The following is a 19,738-nucleotide window of genomic DNA, read 5'->3' as shown; positions in this document are numbered from 1 at the left end:
ATCTCTTCCTCACCCATCTGATCTACAAATGTACTCCCCAAAAACTCATCTGTGATGGTTTTCAAACTCTGTCCTTCCTCTGAGCGGACTACCCGTCTTCACCTCACATCTGTGCTACCAATGTGCTGTCTCCATCATCAGGAACCACACTTCCCTCCCATAGGAACGAACAGGAGGGACCTATGACTGGTATATCCATGACCTACCTTCCTTGGGGGAGCTCCATGGGTTTGATCTGAAAGCCTCCATTGACCACAATCTCATGAGCCAAAGCCATGTTAGTGACACCTTTTGCTGCATCCATGAGCTCTTCTACAGACACAAAGCGAGGTGGGCTGGCTGAAAAACACAACAACGTAAATATAAGGTCATTAGTATGATTGATTATAATACTTACAGGCAGATCTAAGCATTAAAAGCTGCCACTCCCCAAAAGATATCCCCAGCATACAATCTGATGTGCATGCTCCCTGCTCCTCCCTACCATCCACCCAACTAGATGTGGGTTCATGCAGACAAAGGGATTCTTTGGATGCATTTTTGAAAACACAACTGAGCACTTTCTTAGGAACACTATATTATTTTGTTAATACCTCAAGATATTGAAAACATTCAACATGATATTCTAGTCAATGTTGACATGACCAGATTTGTCTAGTCAATTCTGCAGATCTGTCAGGTGCATATTCATGCTACAAGCCACGCTTTCTACCATAATCTACACCCCCATCAGCCTGGACTGGTGACGCACAGCTGTGCGGGTCAAAGGAGGCATGCTAGTGTTGTCAAATTCTGATCCTACCAGCTCTGTGCCTCAGCAGAAATTATAATTCCACATTTAGGACTTACCGTATTTTCACTACGTGGAGTGGCCAATTCCAATCCGGTTATAGGGATTTTGGTGTGTGCTGTAGAAAACTGGAGCATGCTGTCCAGAATCGCACTGCAGCACAATTCAAACGGCATGCCACAGAAGGAATAGGCAGAGTCGTCATCCTTAGACCCCCCCCCCCCCCCCCAACTCACCTGTGGGGAAACGCTGCAGAAATGGGCCACACTTGGCAATAGTAGAAGCGGGCCATCATATAGGACTGACCTCTTTTGCAATGCTTTACAGAGTACCTCCATGTTATCTGTTTCACTGCAGAGCCCACAATGTAATTACTATCGAAGACATACATGTAATTTATTATCCCTACCATAGTCTCTAGCTAGGTTCGCACGCAGGATTAAACTCAGTCGAAGTGGCTGTGAAATGTCCGTCTTGTCCAAGAATATAGGACTTAAAGAGGATGTGTACAGTTATGCTATGGAATTACAATTATGCTAACAACAAGATGGCGCCATGCGAGGACGCCCACAGGGCTCCGGTCTTTTTCTCCTTTCTTTCCCTAATTCCCCCGCTGGCAACCTCCTGACCACCTCCACCCACCTGGGGATGATGCAGGGGCCTCGGATGTGCTCGGGGCGGGGATCTCTGCAGCCACAGGGGGCCTGATGCTGCCCCATCGCAGCCACAGAGGAGGTGATGCTGCCCCCCTCTCCAGTGGAGCTGGCTGCTGCATCTGGGCATCAGTGTCCTGCCACCACCAAAGGTAAACCCCCCCCCTGGCCTGTCCACCACTGCTGCCCAGCCGGGGTGGCCCCTGGCCCCACGTCCACCACTGCTGCCCAGCAAAGGTGCCCCCTGGCCCCACAGGGCCCCCACCTCATTACCCAGCCCTGCGGACTTGAAATCAGGAGTGCTACTCCTCGGGCAACCTGGTCTGAGTGCACTCTGCGGTCCGCCTCCATCATGATGCCCCTCAGCTTTCTCTCTACTTTTGTGGACAATCGGTAGCACCTGTCTTGTTGGGAGCGTGTCGCTGTGTAGCGTCCAGTGCCGAAAATGGCAGCGCTCATATCAGCTCTCAGGCTGCTCCTCCAGTCCCACTCTTTTCTGCTCCTGCCATCAGTGTATGCTTTGCTATGCTTGTATTACGTTAACTGTACGTGTATGCTGTAATGCTCTCTGTCTTTTTTTTTTTTTTTTTTTTTTTTTGCTTTAATGGTGTTTATTGTTTATATGTATGTACCATGCTTAACTGTATGCAATGCTGTACTCTGCTTAATTGTACGCACAAGCTGTAATGTTGTCCTATGTATGCTTGTCCCATGTCTATGTATGTGCCATGCTTTAACTGTATGCTATTTCTTGTTTCTTCATCAACGACCCTGTATGCGCCAAAACCAATTCCGGGTACAATCCACCATTGTACTTGGCGATAATAAATTCTGATTCTGATTCTATTTTCCGGCCTTATTTTCCTGTTCTTATACTCATTACTTGATTAAGGCCTAAGCGCTCCATGCAAAGTTCCGTCTTCTGACACTTTCACCTTCTAAACCAGAACTTCTGCTCTGAAGGTAAAAAGTAGAAGATAATGGAATGCTGCATGGAGCGCATGAGAAGGGAGGCGGTAGCTTAGGTGAGTAAATCCATAGCCCGTGCCCACCATTCCGGTACAATGTGCATTTTTTCACAAGACTTTTCTCGCTCATCCCTACTCACCCCGGCTAGATGATGCTCCAACTTGTATCAAACACTGTGGAGGGTGGGTTGAAGTGCGGTGCACAATACAGCAGTACAAAGTACTCAGGGTACTCATGTGCACACACTAGATCCTCAGCCAAGAGGGTCCTAAATAAATGACTCTCTCGTTAGAGTGCTTGCATAGCCTAAAGAGGACCTCCAGAGTAAAGAACAAAATCTGGCAGCCTGCAAGTAAAAGAAAGTTATGTTTACCGGAGAAGCCTTGTCCTGCGATGCCGTCCCGAAGTCCCTGCATCACCCGACTTCCGGCGCCTGGCCCCGCCCCCTCTCTCTCCTCAGAGAAAAACGCCAAGCTATTTACTACAGTAAATAGCTTGGCGTTTTTCCCAGATGTGCACTACAACAAACAGCTTGGCGTTTTTCCCAGAGGAGAGAGAGGAGGCGGGGCCAGGCGCTGGAAGTCGGGTTATGCAGGGTTTTCGGGACGGCATCACGGGACAAGGCTTCTCCGGTAAAATATAACTTTCTTGTACTTGCAGGCTGACGGATTTTCTTATTTACTCTGAAGGTCCTCTTTAAGTTATCTCCAAACGCTGAGGCAGTGCAAGGAAAACTGTAGGAGAGCAAACATATGGCCACTTTTGGACGGGGGGGAAAGCATTAAGCAACATACAACCATTGAATAACCATAATATTTTTATAGCGCTTTTCTCCCTGATAACTCAAAGCGCTGTGACCCTGCATTATGCAGTCTCAAAGGCTCGGAAAAGAGGTGAGTTTTTAGCCTTTTTTTAAAGCTGTCCAGAGAAGGAGCCTCCCGTACTGATTGTGGAAGTGAGTTCCATAGAGTAGGGGCTGCGTAGGAAAAGGCCCGAGCACCAAATGTTAAGTGTATCCTGGGAATAACCAGCTTCATCTTGTTGGCAGAGAGAAGGGTGCATGAAGGGGCATAAAGTTCCAATAGATCCGCTATGTATTTGAGTCCCATGTGGTTTAGAGCCTTGAATGTCAGCAGGCAGATGTTAAAATGGATTCTCCATTTTACTGGCAACCAGTTTGCAGTACTGGAGTGATGTGGGAGCTGCGAGGGGCATTGGCTAGGAGTCTGGCTGCAGCATTCTTTACTAGCTGTAAGGGGCGCAGAACCTTATCTGTAGATCCGATGAACAGGGCATGCAGTAGTCTAGGCGGGAGGATACAAATGCATGAACCAGGACAGGTAGGTCTTCAGCTGGGATAAGGTGTTTGATTTTCGCTATATTTCTTAGATGGAAGAAGGAAGACTTGACGACAGCTGATACCTGCTGTCTGAGTTTTAGATTTCCATCCAGGATCACCCCAGGGTTTTGCACAGAGTCTTTATACTGTACGGTATCTCCCCCAATTGCTAGTTTGAGGTGGGGAGCGTTTTGAACTTTATCCACCATGTGTGGACCACCTACCACCAACACCTCTGTTTTGTCAGAGTTCAGCCTCAACCAGCTGGTGTTCATCCAATTTTGTAAATCCACTAGAAAACGCATTTATGGATGCTGATGGGTCTTGGGTGCCAGGCTTGAAGGACAGATACAGTTGTGTGTCATCTGCATAACAATGGTATCCTAAGCCATAGTTCTGGATTATTTTGCCCAGTGGGAGCATGTAGACTGCAAAGAGTAATGGTGATAGCACAGAACCCTGTGGAACTCCATAAGCAAGTGGCACTGGATTAGCGTAGTGTGTGCCCAGACATACTTGCGGTGTCCTGCCAGATAGGAAGGTCTGAAACCAGCTAAGAACAGCACCTCTTAGGCCACAGTAAATCTTCAGTCGCTGGATTAGTATTTCATGATCCACAGTATCAAATGCTGCAGACAAGTCAAGAAGAATCAGAACTGAGCAATCACCCTTGTCCCTTGCAGTAAGTAGATCATTCATTACTCGGACTAATGCCGTTTCAGTGCTGTGCCTTTTCCTTAATCCTGACTGAAAAGTATCAAAAATGTTATCTGTAAGCCTGGCTACTAGCTGGTTGGCGACTGCTTTCTCGATAACTTTTGATAGGAATGTTAAAGCGGTATTGTCACCATAAAAATCAAATTTCTGGGCGCGCTTGGAAAATTAGACATTTCTTAAGGTCTTTTAGAAGTGTATGGTCTGGAGTGACAGGGAAGGGCGGAGGGAGTGGGGAGGGAGAAATGGGGGGGGAGGGGTGAGGGGAGAAAAGACGATTCAGATAACCATTCCCTCAAGACACTATAGGGGGAGTTTCTCATTGGACCCTTTATGCTTATATAATTTGGTTTGTAAAAGTTACTTCCTGTATGTTAAATACGTTAAGCTCAATACTCCATGGAGGGAATGAAACTTTACTAGTGTAATCTGTGAAAAGTCAAATAAAATGTTGTTACAAAAAAAAAATATCAAATTTCAACAGCAACTGGTCTGAGTGTATTAAGTGATAAAGATGCTAATCCTGCATTCAAAACTTTTTCTGCTGTTATGGTTTGGAGTTATCACATACTTTAGGAGCACTGGCCCTAGTGCCAAACAGTGCCAAAAAGTTGAATGCTGGGAGTTCTTTTTATCTATAATATATTCCTCCTCTTCCATTTATTTCACTTGTGTTTACAAGCAAGGCTGAAGTGACTCAGTGATTGGATGTGTAAATAAAAGAAAAAGACTCTGGGAGGAGGGCAGCTAATAAATACACAATGAGCAAGAGAAGGGAGGGGGGGGGGGAACAAGAGTCAGGGAGGATATGATGTCAGCATTAAGCTTGGCAAGATGGCCACTGCCTAGAGTAGGATTCTCTGCTTTTCCTTTGTAAAATTCACAGGAATCATTACGTGGATAGCACAATACATCTGTTATGTAAGTAGAAGTAGTATTTATCTACTTATATATGTGTTTTTATTTCTAGGTTAGCATGGGTGTCGCTTGTGCTTTAAGTTCGCCACAGGTCTGTAGTTGGTCACAGAATCAGGATCTAGTGATGGTTTCTTCAAGAGGGGTTTTATGATTGCCTTCTTTAGTTGTTTTTCGAAAAGTCCACTTTGCAAGGAGCACTGAGTTATTTTGTGAAGTGCTGGCCTGATCAGCTCTGGGCACTAGGGCTGCACAATTTTAGGGAAAAATCGAAATTGCGATTTTCCTCTCAGAAATTGCAATTTCGATTTTCCCCCGATTTTTTTTCAAATGCTGGGGGGGGGGTTCTGCACTGCCCGGTCCGCTGTCTGTAATACTTTGCTTCTGGCCCCGCTGTGCGCGGATTGGCCAGAAGCAGTGAATATGTATGAGTGTTAATGAGCGGGGGGGCCACTCCAGCGAGCGGCCGGGCACATCATACAGCATTACCAATCACTGGCTAGTGGTGGAATGACGGCAGCGGTGGGCGGAGCTGTATGCTCTGTACAGCTCCGCCTACCACTGCCGTCATTCCATCGCTAGCCAGTGATTGGTAATGCTGCTGTATGTGCCCGGCCGCTCGCTCGAGTGGATCCGCCCCCCGCTCATTAACACTCATACATATTCACTGCTTCTGGCCAATTCGCGCACAGCGGGGCCAGAAGCAAAGTATTACAGAGTGCGGACCGGATTGGCCAGAAGCAGTGAATATGTATGAGCGTTAATGAGCGGGGGGCGGATCCACTCGAGCGAGCGGCCGGGCACATACAGCATTACCAATCACGGGCTAGCGATGGAATGACGGCAGTGGTAGGCGGAGCTGTACAGAGCATACAGCTCCGCCTACCGCTGCCGTCATTCCATCGCTAGCCAGTGATTGGTAATGCTGTATGTGCCCGGCCGCTCGCTGGAGTGGATCCGCCCCCCCCCCCCCGCTCATTAACACTCATACATATTCACTGCTTCTGGCCAATCCGCGCACAGCGGGGCCAGAAGCAACTTATTAAACAGGACCGAAAAACCGTAGGTAGTGACGATCAGCAGATCGTCTTGCCACGAACCGCGGTTTCGGTTTTAAACCGAAAAACCGTGCAGCCCTACTGGGCACTGCATTAAGGATCCAGTTGGCCCTGGATCCAGGTCGCAGGAAGTGGGGCGGAGACTTTGAAGGAGAATTCCAAAATCTTCTTCACTCAGAGTGTCAAAGACTTGCCATGGTGGTACGGTAGTAGGCATATGCAAAGTCCAGTGGTCAATTGATGTTGGTGTAATGCTGGCATGGATGGCAGACACCTTGTTTGTGAAGAAGGCAGAGAATTCTTCACACCTTTCCCTGGAGAATGTGGTTGGGGCTTTTAGGCAGGAGTTGAGCAGCTCTGTTGGCTGTAGATATTTTGTGTGAGATGAAGTGAGATGATTTTTTGTGTGAGATGGAGATGATTTTTTCTTAATTATTGCTTGCTGGTATTGTCTGAGGTGTTGAACTAGGTTAGATTTGTGCTCCTCAGACCCGGATTTACGCCACTGTCTTTCTAGTCTGCGCCCTTTCTTTTTTAGATCCATGATGGTTTTGTCAAACCAATTAGCTTTCTGCTTTTTGGTTGCTGATTTGGTGCGCCATGGGGCAATACTGTCAAGTGTTTCATAAATCATGTTGTTGTACTGGGTTACTAGAGTGTTGGGGTCCATTTGACTATGCAGCAGATTTGTAAAATCCAGGTTGGCAGTTATCCTCTCCGGTGTTAATTTATTCAGGGTATGGATTTTGATTGTTTCCTTAGGGTGCTGCTTGATAGGGTGATGATCAATAATTATCTGTATTATGTGATGGTCTGACCATACCACTGGGGTTACTTTTATGTTACTAATGTCCATTCCTAGGTGGAACAGTAAGTCTAGAGTATGCCCTCCTCTGTGGGTAGCAGATGTCAAATTCAAAATGTAAAAAAAAACAAAAACAGCACAACGAGAACAACAACATCAGAAATCCCATCATGCTTTGCACAGCATCAGGGGAAAAATCCCAGGGCAGTTTTCTTCTGTGCAGCTAAAAATGAGGCTTCTATAAGAGAAACAAAGTTCTGATGCTGTGAAACTGTTAAAGAAACACCAAGCCTTTCCAGTGCTGCTGAGTCGATTTTTAGTCTGGAGGCTCACTTTAAGCCTAGTCCACCCATTAGATTTATTAGTTCATTTGCATCTTGTGATTTAGTGTCATCAGCCCAGACGTTGAAGTCACCAAGGATGATCCATCTCAGATAAGACAGAGTCAGCATGGCCAGAAGTTCTGATAATTCCTGTAGGAATGGGTCAGCATCTCCGGGGGGGACGATAAACCACTAAAATGTTGAAGCCTTTGCCAGCTGCGATCTGGGCACCTATACATTCTAAGGACTTTGTTGAGCCAACATTCGGGGCTCTGAGCTGCAAGGTGGTTTTGCCACAAATTGCTACACCCCCTTCTCTGCGGTCTCGTCTTCCCTCACTTAGGACTGAGTAATTGTATGGGATGGTTGCTTCCAATGTGGGGGCCCGCATTGGCATCAATCCAGGTTTCAGTGATGCATGAAAAATCGCATGTCTGAATAAGGTCCGCAATAATGGCTGTCTTATTGTTTATAGAGCGGGCATTGCAGAGCGACTGGGTTCACTGCCAGGGTGTTACTGCATCTCTGACTAGGGACATGGCAACCACTGCTACTTTTGGAATCTGATTTCCAGTAAACATCACTGGAGATTGCTGGAAAGTTCTTTTCCTTCAATGGGCCTGGGTCCCTGAAGTTGGACTGAGTCTGAGTGTGGCACTTTTTATTGGCCTGACCACCTTTTGTACCTCTGTGCGTTTTATTTAAAATCCCTAGAGATTCCAGCAAATTAGCTTGTTTTTTTCCAATGTGAGAAGCAGCTCTTGATGGCCTGAGAGACAGTAAGACGCTAGCCTTAAATATTAACATTGCTCTTTGGGAAGGAATTAATTAAGCTCTTCCTTGATTGTTGTTGTTGTTTATTAGTAGGGGGTAGACAAAAGAAAACCACTGGCCTTGAGAATCTGCTGGAAGGTGTGAAAATTCCATTGCTGTGCAGAAACATGGGGCCTACTAAGGTTCACTTAGAAAGGCAATGGAGACACAGGTCTATATAATTTCAGCCTCTGAATGCACTTTAAATATTTCTACAGTCTGCAGAAAATGGATTGCCAACTGAAAGATATATCTGTTACTGCTGTTTAACCTTCCTGGCGGTAACCCACTTTGCTAGCTGCGTCAGCACTTCGATCGCCGCCGCCCCGCGCTTGATCACCGCTATCCGCGTCGCAAGACAGCCCCCCCCCCCCCTAGACCCCTGCGCTGCCTGGCCTATCAGTGCCAGGCAGCGGCAAGGGGTGGATCGGGACTCCCTTAGACGTCACGACGTCCATGACGTCGGTGACGTCATCCCGCCCCGTCACCACGGACGGGATTTCCTGATCGCCTATCGCCGGAGGCGATCGGCGGGGCTGGGGGGATGCCGCTGAGCAGCGGCTATCATGTAGCGAGCCCTAGGCTCACTACATGATTTAAAAAAAAAAAAAAAAAAAACCGCTGCGCTGCCCCCTGGCGGTTTTTAATAGACCGCCAGGAGGGTTAAGGAAGGAGGATGAATTCCTTTACCTTCGGAAGAGGACTTGGGAAGGTAGGAGATCTGCTTGCTGTGTTGCATGGACATGCTTTTTGATGTGTTGGTTTGTTTGAAGCTGTGAACCCCATGAGTACCCTGGTGGTGAAATCCTATTCCATTGTGTGACCTTGTAGGTTTTTGTTTGTTTGTGTGGATCAGCTTCCCATGCAGGACTCCAAACAGAGGTCAGCTACACATGACTTTCATGGTGAGTACAATCCATCTTGTAACTTAGCCATCCATAAACTTCCACTATTCCCAGAAGGTTCCAGTGGTAGCCAGAGATTTCATGGTGCAGAATCTCTATTGTTCCTTCTGTGCATATATGTGATTAATGCTTCCCAGAGCCGAGACAAGGTGTGGAGCAGGTAAAAGGTGAGGCAGCCATCTTGAGCACGTGATGATGGTCGTTCAGCACCACTTTTTCCTAATTAAAGGTTTACAAACCTATTCCATCGGTGGAAGTAAGCTCACTTAAGAGGAACAGTCAGGGGCGTAACTAGAAATCACTGGGCCCCCCTGCGAATATTTGGATGGGGCCCCCCCATAGGTGCCAAATAATCATAATGGGGCAGCGTTTCACTGTAAATTAATTGTAAAGTGGGCAGCATTTTACCAGACAATCGTAATGTGGGCCAGAAAATCATAATGTGGGCAGAGTTCACCAGAAAATCGTAATGTGGGCCTTTAGAAAATCATATTGTGGGCAGAGTTCACCAGAAAATCGTAATGTGGGCAGAGTTCACCAGAAAATCGTAATGTGGGCACCAGTCACCAGAAAATCGTAACGTGAGCAGCAGTCACCAGAAAATTGTAACGTGGACAGCATTCACCAGACAATCGTAATGTGGGCAGCGTTCACCAGAATATCGTAATGTGGGACAGAAAATCGTAATGTGGGCAGAGTTCACCAGAAAATCGTAATGTGGGCAGCGTTCACCAGAAAATTGTAACATCGACAGCATTCACCAGACAATCTTAACGTGGGCAGTGTTCAACAGAAAATCGTAATGTGGGCCAGAAAATCGTAATGTGGGCAGCAGTCAGTCACCAGACAATCGTAACGTGGGCAGTGTTCAACAGAAAATCGTAATGTGGGCCAGAAAATCGTAATGTGGGCAGCAGTCAGTCACCAGAATATCATAATGTGGGCAGCACACACCAGAAAATCCTAATGTGGGCAGCAGTCACCATAAAATCCTTATGTGGGCAGCAGTCACCAGAAAATCGCAATGTGGGCAGCAGTCACCAGAAAATCGCAATGTGGGCAGCAGTCACCAGAAAATCGCAATGTGGGCAGCAGACACCTGAAAATCGCAATGTGGGCAGCAGACACCTGAAAATCGCAATGTGGGCAGCAGACACCTGAAAATCGTAATGTGGGCAGCAGACACCTGAAAATCGTAATGTGGGCAGCAGACACCTGAAAATCGTAATGTGGGCAGCAGACACCTGAAAATCGTAATGTGGGCAGCAGACACCTGAAAATCGTAATGTGGGCAGCAGACACCTGAAAATCGTAATGTGGGCAGCAGACACCTGAAAATCGCAATGTGGGCAGCAGTGACTAGAAAATCGCAATGTGGGCAGCAGTGACCAGAAAATCGCAATGTGGGCAGCAGTGACCAGAAAATCGTAATGTGGGCAGCAGACACCTGAAAATCGCAATGTGGGCAGCAGACACCAGAAAATCGTAATGTGGGCAGCAGACACCAGAAAATCGCAATGTGGGCAGCAGACACCAGAAAATCATAATGTGGGCAGCAGACACCTGAAAATCGTAATGTGGGCAGCAGACACCAGAAAATCGTAATGTGGGCAGCAGACACCTGAAAATCGTAATGTGGGCAGCAGACACCAGAAAATTGCAATGTGGGCAGCAGTGACCAGAAAATCGCAATGAGGGCAGCAGTGACCAGAAAATCATAATGTGGGCAGCAGACACCTGAAAATCGCAATGTGGGCAGCAGACACCAGAAAATCGCAATGTGGGCAGCAGACACCAGAAAATCGCAATGTGGGCAGCAGACACCAGAAAATTGCAATGTGGGCAGCAGTGACCAGAAAATCGCAATGTGGGCAGCAGTGACCAGAAAATCGCAATGTGGGCAGCAGCAGACACCAGAAAATCGCAATGTGGGCAGCAGCAGACACCAGAAAATCGCAATGTGGGCAGCAGTGACCAGAAAACCGCAATGTGGGCAGCAGTGACCAGAAAATCGTAGTGTGGGCAGCAGACACCTGAAAATCGTAATGTGGGCAACAGACACCAGAAAATCGCAATGTGGGCAGCAGACACCTGAAAATCGCAATGTGGGCAGCAGTGACCAGAAAATCGCAATGTGGGCAGCAGACACCAGAAAATCGCAATGTGGGCAGCAGTGACCAGAAAATCGCAATGTGGGCAGCAGTGACCAGAAAATCGCAATGTGGGCAGCAGTGACCAGAAAATCGCAATGTGGGCAGCAGACACCAGAAAATCGCAATGTGGGCAGCAGACACCAGAAAATCGCAATGAGGGCAGCAGTGACCAGAAAATCGTAATGTGTGCAGCAGACACCTGAAAATCACAATGTAGGCAGCGGACACTAGAAAAAAAAATGCACCTGTGAAAAAAAAAACAATTCACTTACCTGACAGAAGTCTTCTCCTCTCCCGGCATCTGGCTCGCAGCTCCCCGAGTCCTCCTGCAGCACATCTCCCGCGCTGACAGGCAGAGTGCAGGGCTACGGCAAGATGGCCGCCAAAGCCCTGTACTAGAGACACAAATAGTCTCCAGTGTAGGGCTTCTTCGGCGGCCATCTTGCCGTAGCCCTGCTCTGCCTGCCGGAGACTTGCCGGAGCGGGGCTGCGGGGAATGAACTGGCGCAGCGTCTATTAGACGCTGCGGCCAGTTGAGCACCTTGCTGGGGGGTCCAGAGCAGCGCTCCCCCCACGCACAGTGAGCGGGCCCCAGAGCAGCCCCGGGCCCCCCTGCGGCTGAGGGGGTCGCATCCCCGGTAGGTACGCCGGTGGGAACAGTGATATACCAGGTTAGACATTATTTAGGCCTCACTTCCATTCTCACTGTGCATGCAACGCAGGTTGCCACGGTGATGCACGGCACTGCGTTGCAACACGAATCTCCCAGATGCACTTGCGATTCCATTCATTTATAATGAACAGGATTGCAGTGCAAATACGCCAAAATACATGCAACCATGCATTGCGGTTCAATGGTGAATCTTAAACAGAGACTGAAGCGTAAAAACAAAACAAGAAAAAAAAACAGTTTCTACATTGAAATCCTCTTCAGCAGTAATGCCAGAGCTGAAACGCCGCATCCCCGTGGCACAGCAAGGTTTAACCCCCCAAAATCCTGGGGCAAAAATCCACAACTTTCAAAGTCATGGATTTTGCTGCCCGGGGGAGGCAGAACTTAGTGCTGTAGCTCTGCATCCAGTCCAGTCAATCTGCACTGATCGGCGCCTCTCCCCACCCCTCTCAGTGAAAAAAGACTGAGAGGGGCAGGAGGAGGCAGAGATCCATGCAGATTGACACGAGTAGAGGCAGAGCTACTTCCCAAAGCTCTGCCCCTACACGGAAGCGATCCCCAAATCTTCCCCTGGGGATTTTGGGGGGGGATTAAGACCTCACTGTGCCGCAGGAATGCATCGGTTCAGCTATGACATTATTGCTAAAGACGACTCCAAGGTAAAAACAGGGATTTTTTTTTAGACTTCAGAGTCTCTGTAACACATGTATGGAAACATCAGATGGTGAAGTCTATGCACTTTCTGATGTCCCAGCAATCGCACATTGCGTTTCCAAAAGTGCAGATAAAATTGTTCAGATGGAAAGAAGTCCTAATACTGTAATCCTCATGGTGGGAGGTTACTGCCTGATCAACCGGACAAAAATTTGAGCCCAACCCAAGATTAATTTATGAAATACAAAATTAACCTGCAATTATTAAGAACTAGTGGACCTTAGCCCGTTTAAAAACGGGCTAGGTCTGTCACTGCGCATGCGCCCGCCGCGCACACACATTTCTGCCGCGCCCACCCGCCGCGCGTCACTCTCCCTCAATGTCTCTGCATCCCTGCACATGCGCAAAGCGCATGTGGGACACACACAGGGACATGGGACGCAGAGACATTAGGGTTTTATTACAGAGGATTGTAAGCATCCCCTGGTGTTCTCCATCTTGTGATCTCCCTAGTAAACCAGGTTATGTGATGGAACAATTCTCACCCTGGGGTGTGTTACCTCTGTGCGGACTGGGTGTGTTTCCTCTGTGCGGACTGGGTGCGTTTCCTCTGTGCGGACTGGGTGTGCTCTGTCGGACACGTTTGCGGACTGACTCTTCGGAGACATCTGCACTGTTACCATGGCTGGACCCGCCGGGATCATTAGATGATTCTTCTCCAGACTGCGGATTACCCGGTTCAAATGGCATTGTCCTATAAACCCAGACAAAAAGAAAATTAGCTTCCTGTGCATTAGCTACATATAATGCCATTTAATACAGATAATGCAAAATAAATAAAATTGATATGAATAAACTAGCTGATGTCCCAGCGTTGCCCAGGTATGTATTTGGCTGGTGTTGGCTCCACCCACTTTTTCTAACCCTAAAAGATGTGTATGTACCAAAACACACAATTATTCAATAACCTACTTTGCGTGCTTTGCGGTCTTTGGCATCAATAATTTTCATTGAAATGAAACAAATCTGATTGGCTGTTTGTGGCTCCACCCCCTTTTCTGAATTTGAACCCCAGTCGAACATTTCCCAAATACAACTGTTCCAAGTCGCACAGTGATTTCATGTCTGTATGTAATTCTGGACTATCTGGATGATTTTGCCCTGTGGTTACATAGTTATTTAGGTTGATCTTCCTGACCTCCTCTGTATCTTAAAGAGGAACTCCAGTGAAAATAATGTAATAAAAAAAAAGAAGTGCTTCATTTTTACAATAATTATGTATAAATGATTTAGTCAGTGTTTGCTCATTGTAAAATCTTTCCTCTCCCAGATTTACATTCTGACATTTATTACATGGTGACATTTTTACTGTGGGCAGGTTATGTAGCTGCTCCTAGTTTTGGCAGAGAATCTGCAGTGTATACAGATGAACCCACAATTTTGAATTTGCAGTGTATACAGATGATGAACCCACAGTTACTGAAGAACAAATTGCTGGAAACAATGCTGGCCAAGAGAGAAAGATGTAGGAACACACAATGCATCACAGCCTGCATCATATAGAGCAGGCTTTCTCAACCAGGGTTCCTTGAGGACTCTGCAGGGGTTCCTTGGCATTTTCCCCCATCGTGGGGGAAGTATAATAGAGCACATTATAATAGGTAGTATTGTAACAAGAAGCACTAAATTAGGGGCTTAGGAGGCAGTATAATGAGTGGCAGTGTAATAGGGGGTAGTAAAATAAACAGCTACACATACTTTTAAAGACTATGCCTCCTGCAAAATAAATGCAGGGGTTCCTTGAGACCAAAAAATTGTTTGCAGGGGTTCCTTGAGATCCAAAAGTTATTTGCAGGGTTCCTCCATGGTAGAAAGGTTGAGAAAGGCTGATATAGAGGTACATAGCCACAGACCAGCCAGTGTGTTCAAACACTGCCAAAAGTATCTGCAAGTGCTTGTAAGCATCAGAAATGGATGAAGGAGACCTTGTCACTTCGATCCTCCTCTGATAAAGCATCTGTTCTGTGGGATGTGCTGAAAAACCAAGTCCGGTCCATGGATGGATGGATTTCAATATATGGTTGTGCTGATCAGTTTACCGTACATGCCCTGGCAGAATCTGTGAAATATTGGCAAAAATCTTTATAATATATAAATATTTTATTTGACTATGCCCAAAATGCAGTCTTTCAGTCATCAGTGGTTGGGTGGAACATTTATTAGCGCGCGCACACACACACACACACACACACTGTGTGCCAGCACCACAACGTACAGCCCATCTCCTTGAGGCTCCAATATCTAGTGCAATGACAAGACTATATACACTAAAGTGGTGTGGAAGATGTTGGTGCCATATAAATACTAAATAACAATAAAATTTGGAGCAGGAGATAGGCTTACAGAGCGCGGTTCCACTAAAGTGATAAGTTAGGCCCTGTCCCCTTGTCGGAAGCAGGTTATTTATTGGTATCATGCTCTGCTGCTGTGCAAGTGACCACAACAGCGAGCCACCTTAGGCCTCTTGCACACTGCAAGCGATTCAGATTCCGCTTTTTAATCTGTTTTTACTTCCGATTCAGATTTGAAGTTTGCTCCTTGCACACTGCAAATCGGAATCTGAATCTGATGTAAAAACTGATTAAAAAGCGGAATCTGAATCGCTTGTAGTGTGCAAGAAGCCTAAAAGGGACTCCGAGCAGTGCCTGTGGGTATGCTTTTAAGCATACCCACAACTAATTAATTACATCCTCACAGCTACCAGCATGATGTTTGTAATTCTATCCCTCTGGGTTCCTTGTATCTCATTGCATTGCACTGAATGGAGCTGCCGACACAGGGGAAAGTGTCGTCCTGCATAATACAATGCTGAATAAGAAATCCAAGATGGCAGCCGCAATTTCGATCGCGAAAATAACGAAAACTAAAAGGCATAGGGTGGTGGTTTATATATCATTGGAAAGAGGAGAAAGAGAGCTTCAAAAATGGTATGCATCTTCCATAGTTACTGCACCGCTCGGAGTCCCTTTAAGCAGGCCAGACTTTCCAAAATGACAATGTTCCCAAACACAAGGCAAAATTAACCAATCATTGGCCAATGTAGAAAAAAAACATTGTGGCGTGGCCATCATAGGCTCCTTATCTCCATATCATTGAGTCCCTTTGGGGAGATCTCAGACATGCAGTTCACGCAAAACAGCCTAAGAAGGAACTGTAGGTTTTGCCAAGAAGAACGGGCAACTGCACCACCCGAGTCTCTCATCCACAAGTATCACAAAAGATGTCTTTGATGCTAATAGGGGAATGTACAGTTGAAGTGAGAGGCATATGGAGGCTGCCATATTTACGAAGGGTATGCAAAATTTGAAATGGGGACCATCTCAGTATTTTCTTAATGGTTATGTTTTCCTTAATTATTTTAATATTTTAAGAAATCTCATTCCATTAATATTAAAAGATATGTTTCACCTGATTACTTGTGTTTTTCTTAAAGGAAATTTTAAGTTAGAGGGACATGGAGGCTTCCATATGTATTTTCTTTTTAACAATACCAGTTGCCTGGCAGTCCTGGTGATTTTTCTGGCATCAGTAGTGTCTGAATCAAACCAGAAACAAGCATGCAGCTAATCTTGTCAGAAACACCCGATCTGCATGGTTGTTTAGGGTCTATGGCTACAAATATTAGGAGGCAGAGGATATGCAGATCAGCCAGACAATATGCATTGTTTAAAAGGAAATAAATATGGCAGCCTCCATATCCCATTTACTTCAGGCGTCTTTAAAAAGTAAACCTGAATTGAGAAATTAACTTTAAGTTAGATACTTACCCACGTAGGGTGAAAGCTCTGGATAGTATAAAGTGTACCCAAGATGGAATAAAATAAAATAAAAAATAAATACATACCTGGGGCTTCCTCCAGCCCTCCTACAGGCTGATCGCTCCCTCGCTGTTCTCCTCTGCCACCTTACTTTGTTCATCTGCAACTGGCCCCGGACAAACCCTTTAGTCAGTATATATACAGTGGGATGAGAAAGTTTGGGCAAGCGTGTTAATTGTCATGATTTGCCTGTATAAAACATTGGTTGTTACGATAAAAAATGTCAGTTAAATATATCATATAGGAGACACACACAGTGATATTTGAGAAGTGAAATGAAGTTTATTGGATTTACAGAAAGTGCGCAATAATTGTTTAAATAAAATTAGTCACGTGCATAAATTTGGGCACTGTTGTAATTTTATTGATTCCAAAACCTTTAGAACTAATTATTGGAACTTAAATTGGCTTGGTAAGCTCAGTGACCCCTGACCTACATACACAGGTGAATCCAATAATGAGAAAGAGTATTTACCACTTAACGACCAGCCAACGCCGATAGGCGGCGGCTGCTCGCAGTGGTATTTCCATGGAAACGTTCCGTGTCAGTTCACGGAGGGAGTCTCCGTGAACAGCCTGCAAACCTCCAATTGCGGCTCGCAGGCGAAATGTAAACACCCGGGGAAGAAATCCGTAAAGGAGATTGACGATCCCTAGCCTCTGATTGGCCAGGGATCGCCGCCGTCTGATAGGCTGAAGCCTATCAGAGGCGGTACAGGACGGATCGCCGTCCTGTACCGCCCACAGTAATGAGGAGAGGGAGGGAAGGAGAGGGAGGGCGGAATAGCGCTGCAGAGGGGGGCTTTGAGGAGCCCCCCCCCCCCCCCCGCAAGGCACAAGGCAGCAGCGGCGATCAGACCCCCCCCCCCCCCCCCAGCAGGAAATCCCCCTAGTGGGGAAAAAAGGGTGGGGGGGGGGCGGGAAGTCTGATCGCCCTGCCTGCCACACGATCTGTGCTGGGGGCTGAAGAGCCCACACAGCACAGATCATTTAAAATTACTGCATGGTTAAGGGGGTCAATTGCAAGTTTCTCTGATGAGTAGCAACATGGGGGTCTCAAAACAATTCTCAAATGACCTGAAGATAAAGACTGTTCACCATCATGGTTTAGGTGAAGGCTACAGATAGCTGTCTCAGAGATTACAGCTGTCTGTTTCAACAGTTAGGAACATATTGAGGAAATGGAAGACCACAGGTTCAGTTCAAGTTAAGGCTTGAAGTGGCAGATCAAGAAAAATCTCGGATAAACAGAAGCAACGAATGGTGAGAACAGTCAGAGTCAATCCAGAGACCATTACCAAAGACCTACAACATCATCTTGCTGCAGATAGTCACTGTGCATCGTTCAACCATTCAGCGCACTTTACACAAGTAGATGCTGTATGCAAGAGTGATGCAGAGGAAGCCTTTTCTCCGCCCACAGCACAAACAGAGCCGCTTGAAGTATGCTCAAGCACATTTGGACAAGCCAGCTTTATTTTGGAATAAGGTGCTGTGGACTGATGAAACTAAAATTGAGTTATTTGGGCATAACAAGTCATAACAAAGCATTACAAAAAAAAAACACCTGCTACCTACAGTAGAATATGGTGGTGGTTCCATCATGCTGTGGGGTGGTGTGGCAAGTGCAGGGACTGGGAATCTTGTCAAAGTTTAGGGAGGCATGGATTCCACTCAGTATCAGCAGATTCTGGAGACCAATGTCCAGGAATCAGTGACAAAGCTAGAGCTACGCCGGATCTTTCAACAAGACAACGACCCTAAACACTGCTCAAAATCCACTAAGGCATTCATGCAGAGGAACAAAGTACAATGTTCTGGAATGGCTATCTCAGTCCCCAGACCAGAATATAATTGAAAATCTGTGGTGTGAGTTAAAGAGAGCTGTCCATGCTCAGAAGCCATCAAACCTGAATGAACTTGTAAAGAGGAATGGTCCAAAATACCTTTTGGAGGGAATTCCTGAAAGGTCTCCCTCAGCCACGCGCAATACACTATAATAATATGATTGGACATGATGCTGGGTACACATAATGCAATTTCCCGTCCCAATCACAGGATCTGACAATTATTTCCAACATGTCCGATCTGCTCCCGATCGATTAGGAGCAGTTTGGATACAGATAATAATGAGGACAGCCGACATTGGTAATGAAGGGGGAATTGAAGCATTCGCACAGCAGGGCAAAAGGCTGTGCTCATCCCGGACTCTGTTAAGTTCCCCAGAGCTGCTCCATGCTCTGTACACACGCTGCTGCTCCATGCTCTATACACACACTTCTGCTCCATGCTCTGTACCTACGCTGTGCTTCATGCTCTGAACCCACGCCGCTGCTCCATGCTCTGTACCCACGCCGCTGCTCCATGCTCTGTACCCACGCTGTGCTTCATGCTCTGAACCCACGCCGCTGCTCCATGCTCTGTACCCACGCCGCTGCTCCATGCTCTGTGCCCACACGCCGCTGCTCCATGCTCTGTGCCCACACGCCGCTGCTCCATGCTCTGTGCCCACACGCCGCTGTTCCATGCTCTGTGCCCACACGCCGCTGCTCCATGCTCTGTGCCCACACGCCGCTGCTCCATGCTCTGTGCCCACACGCCGCTCTTCCATGCTCTGTGCCCACACGCTGCTGCTCCATGCTCTGTGCCCACACGCTGCTGCTCCATGCTCTGTGCCCACACGCTGCTGCTCCATGCTCTGTGCCCACACGCTGCTGCTCCATGCTCTGTGCCCACACGCTGCTGCTCCATGCTCTGTGCCCACACGCTGCTGCTCCATGCTCTGTGCCCACACGCTGCTGCTCCATGCTCTGTGCCCACACGCTGCTGCTCCATGCTCTGTGCCCACACGCTGCTGCTCCATGCTCTGCACACAAACTGCTGCCCCATGCTCTGCACACACACGCTGTGCTCCCTGCTCTGTACACACACTGCTGCTCCCTGCTCTGTACACACACTGCTGTTCCATGCTCTGTACACACACTGCTGTTCCATGCTCTGTACACACACTGCTGTTCCATGCTCTGTACACACACTGCTGTTCCATGCTCTGTACACACACTGCTGTTCCATGCTCTGTACACACACTGCTGCTCC

General features: G+C 47.1%; 1 protein-coding gene across 2 annotated transcripts in view; it reads right to left on the bottom strand.

Annotated features, from left to right (window-relative positions):
• TCP11L1 (t-complex 11 like 1) overlaps positions 1-19,738 on the bottom strand; it is a 74,701-nt gene that overhangs the window by 40,299 nt on the left and 14,664 nt on the right. For both annotated transcript variants that reach the window (XM_068259984.1, XM_068259985.1), the window contains exons 2-3: positions 13,310-13,518; positions 207-339 (exon numbers count right to left, since the gene is read on the bottom strand). In XM_068259984.1, the coding sequence (XP_068116085.1) occupies positions 207-339; positions 13,310-13,514 (338 nt within the window). In that variant the 5' untranslated portion in view covers positions 13,515-13,518. The remainder of the gene's footprint in view (positions 1-206; positions 340-13,309; positions 13,519-19,738) is intronic.

Source organism: Hyperolius riggenbachi, chromosome 11 (genome assembly GCF_040937935.1).
Source record: "Hyperolius riggenbachi isolate aHypRig1 chromosome 11, aHypRig1.pri, whole genome shotgun sequence".
NCBI lineage: Eukaryota > Metazoa > Chordata > Amphibia > Anura > Hyperoliidae > Hyperolius > Hyperolius riggenbachi.
The sequence above is the reverse complement of the archived record's forward strand: the minus strand, read 5'-3'. Positions and strand labels throughout refer to the sequence as shown.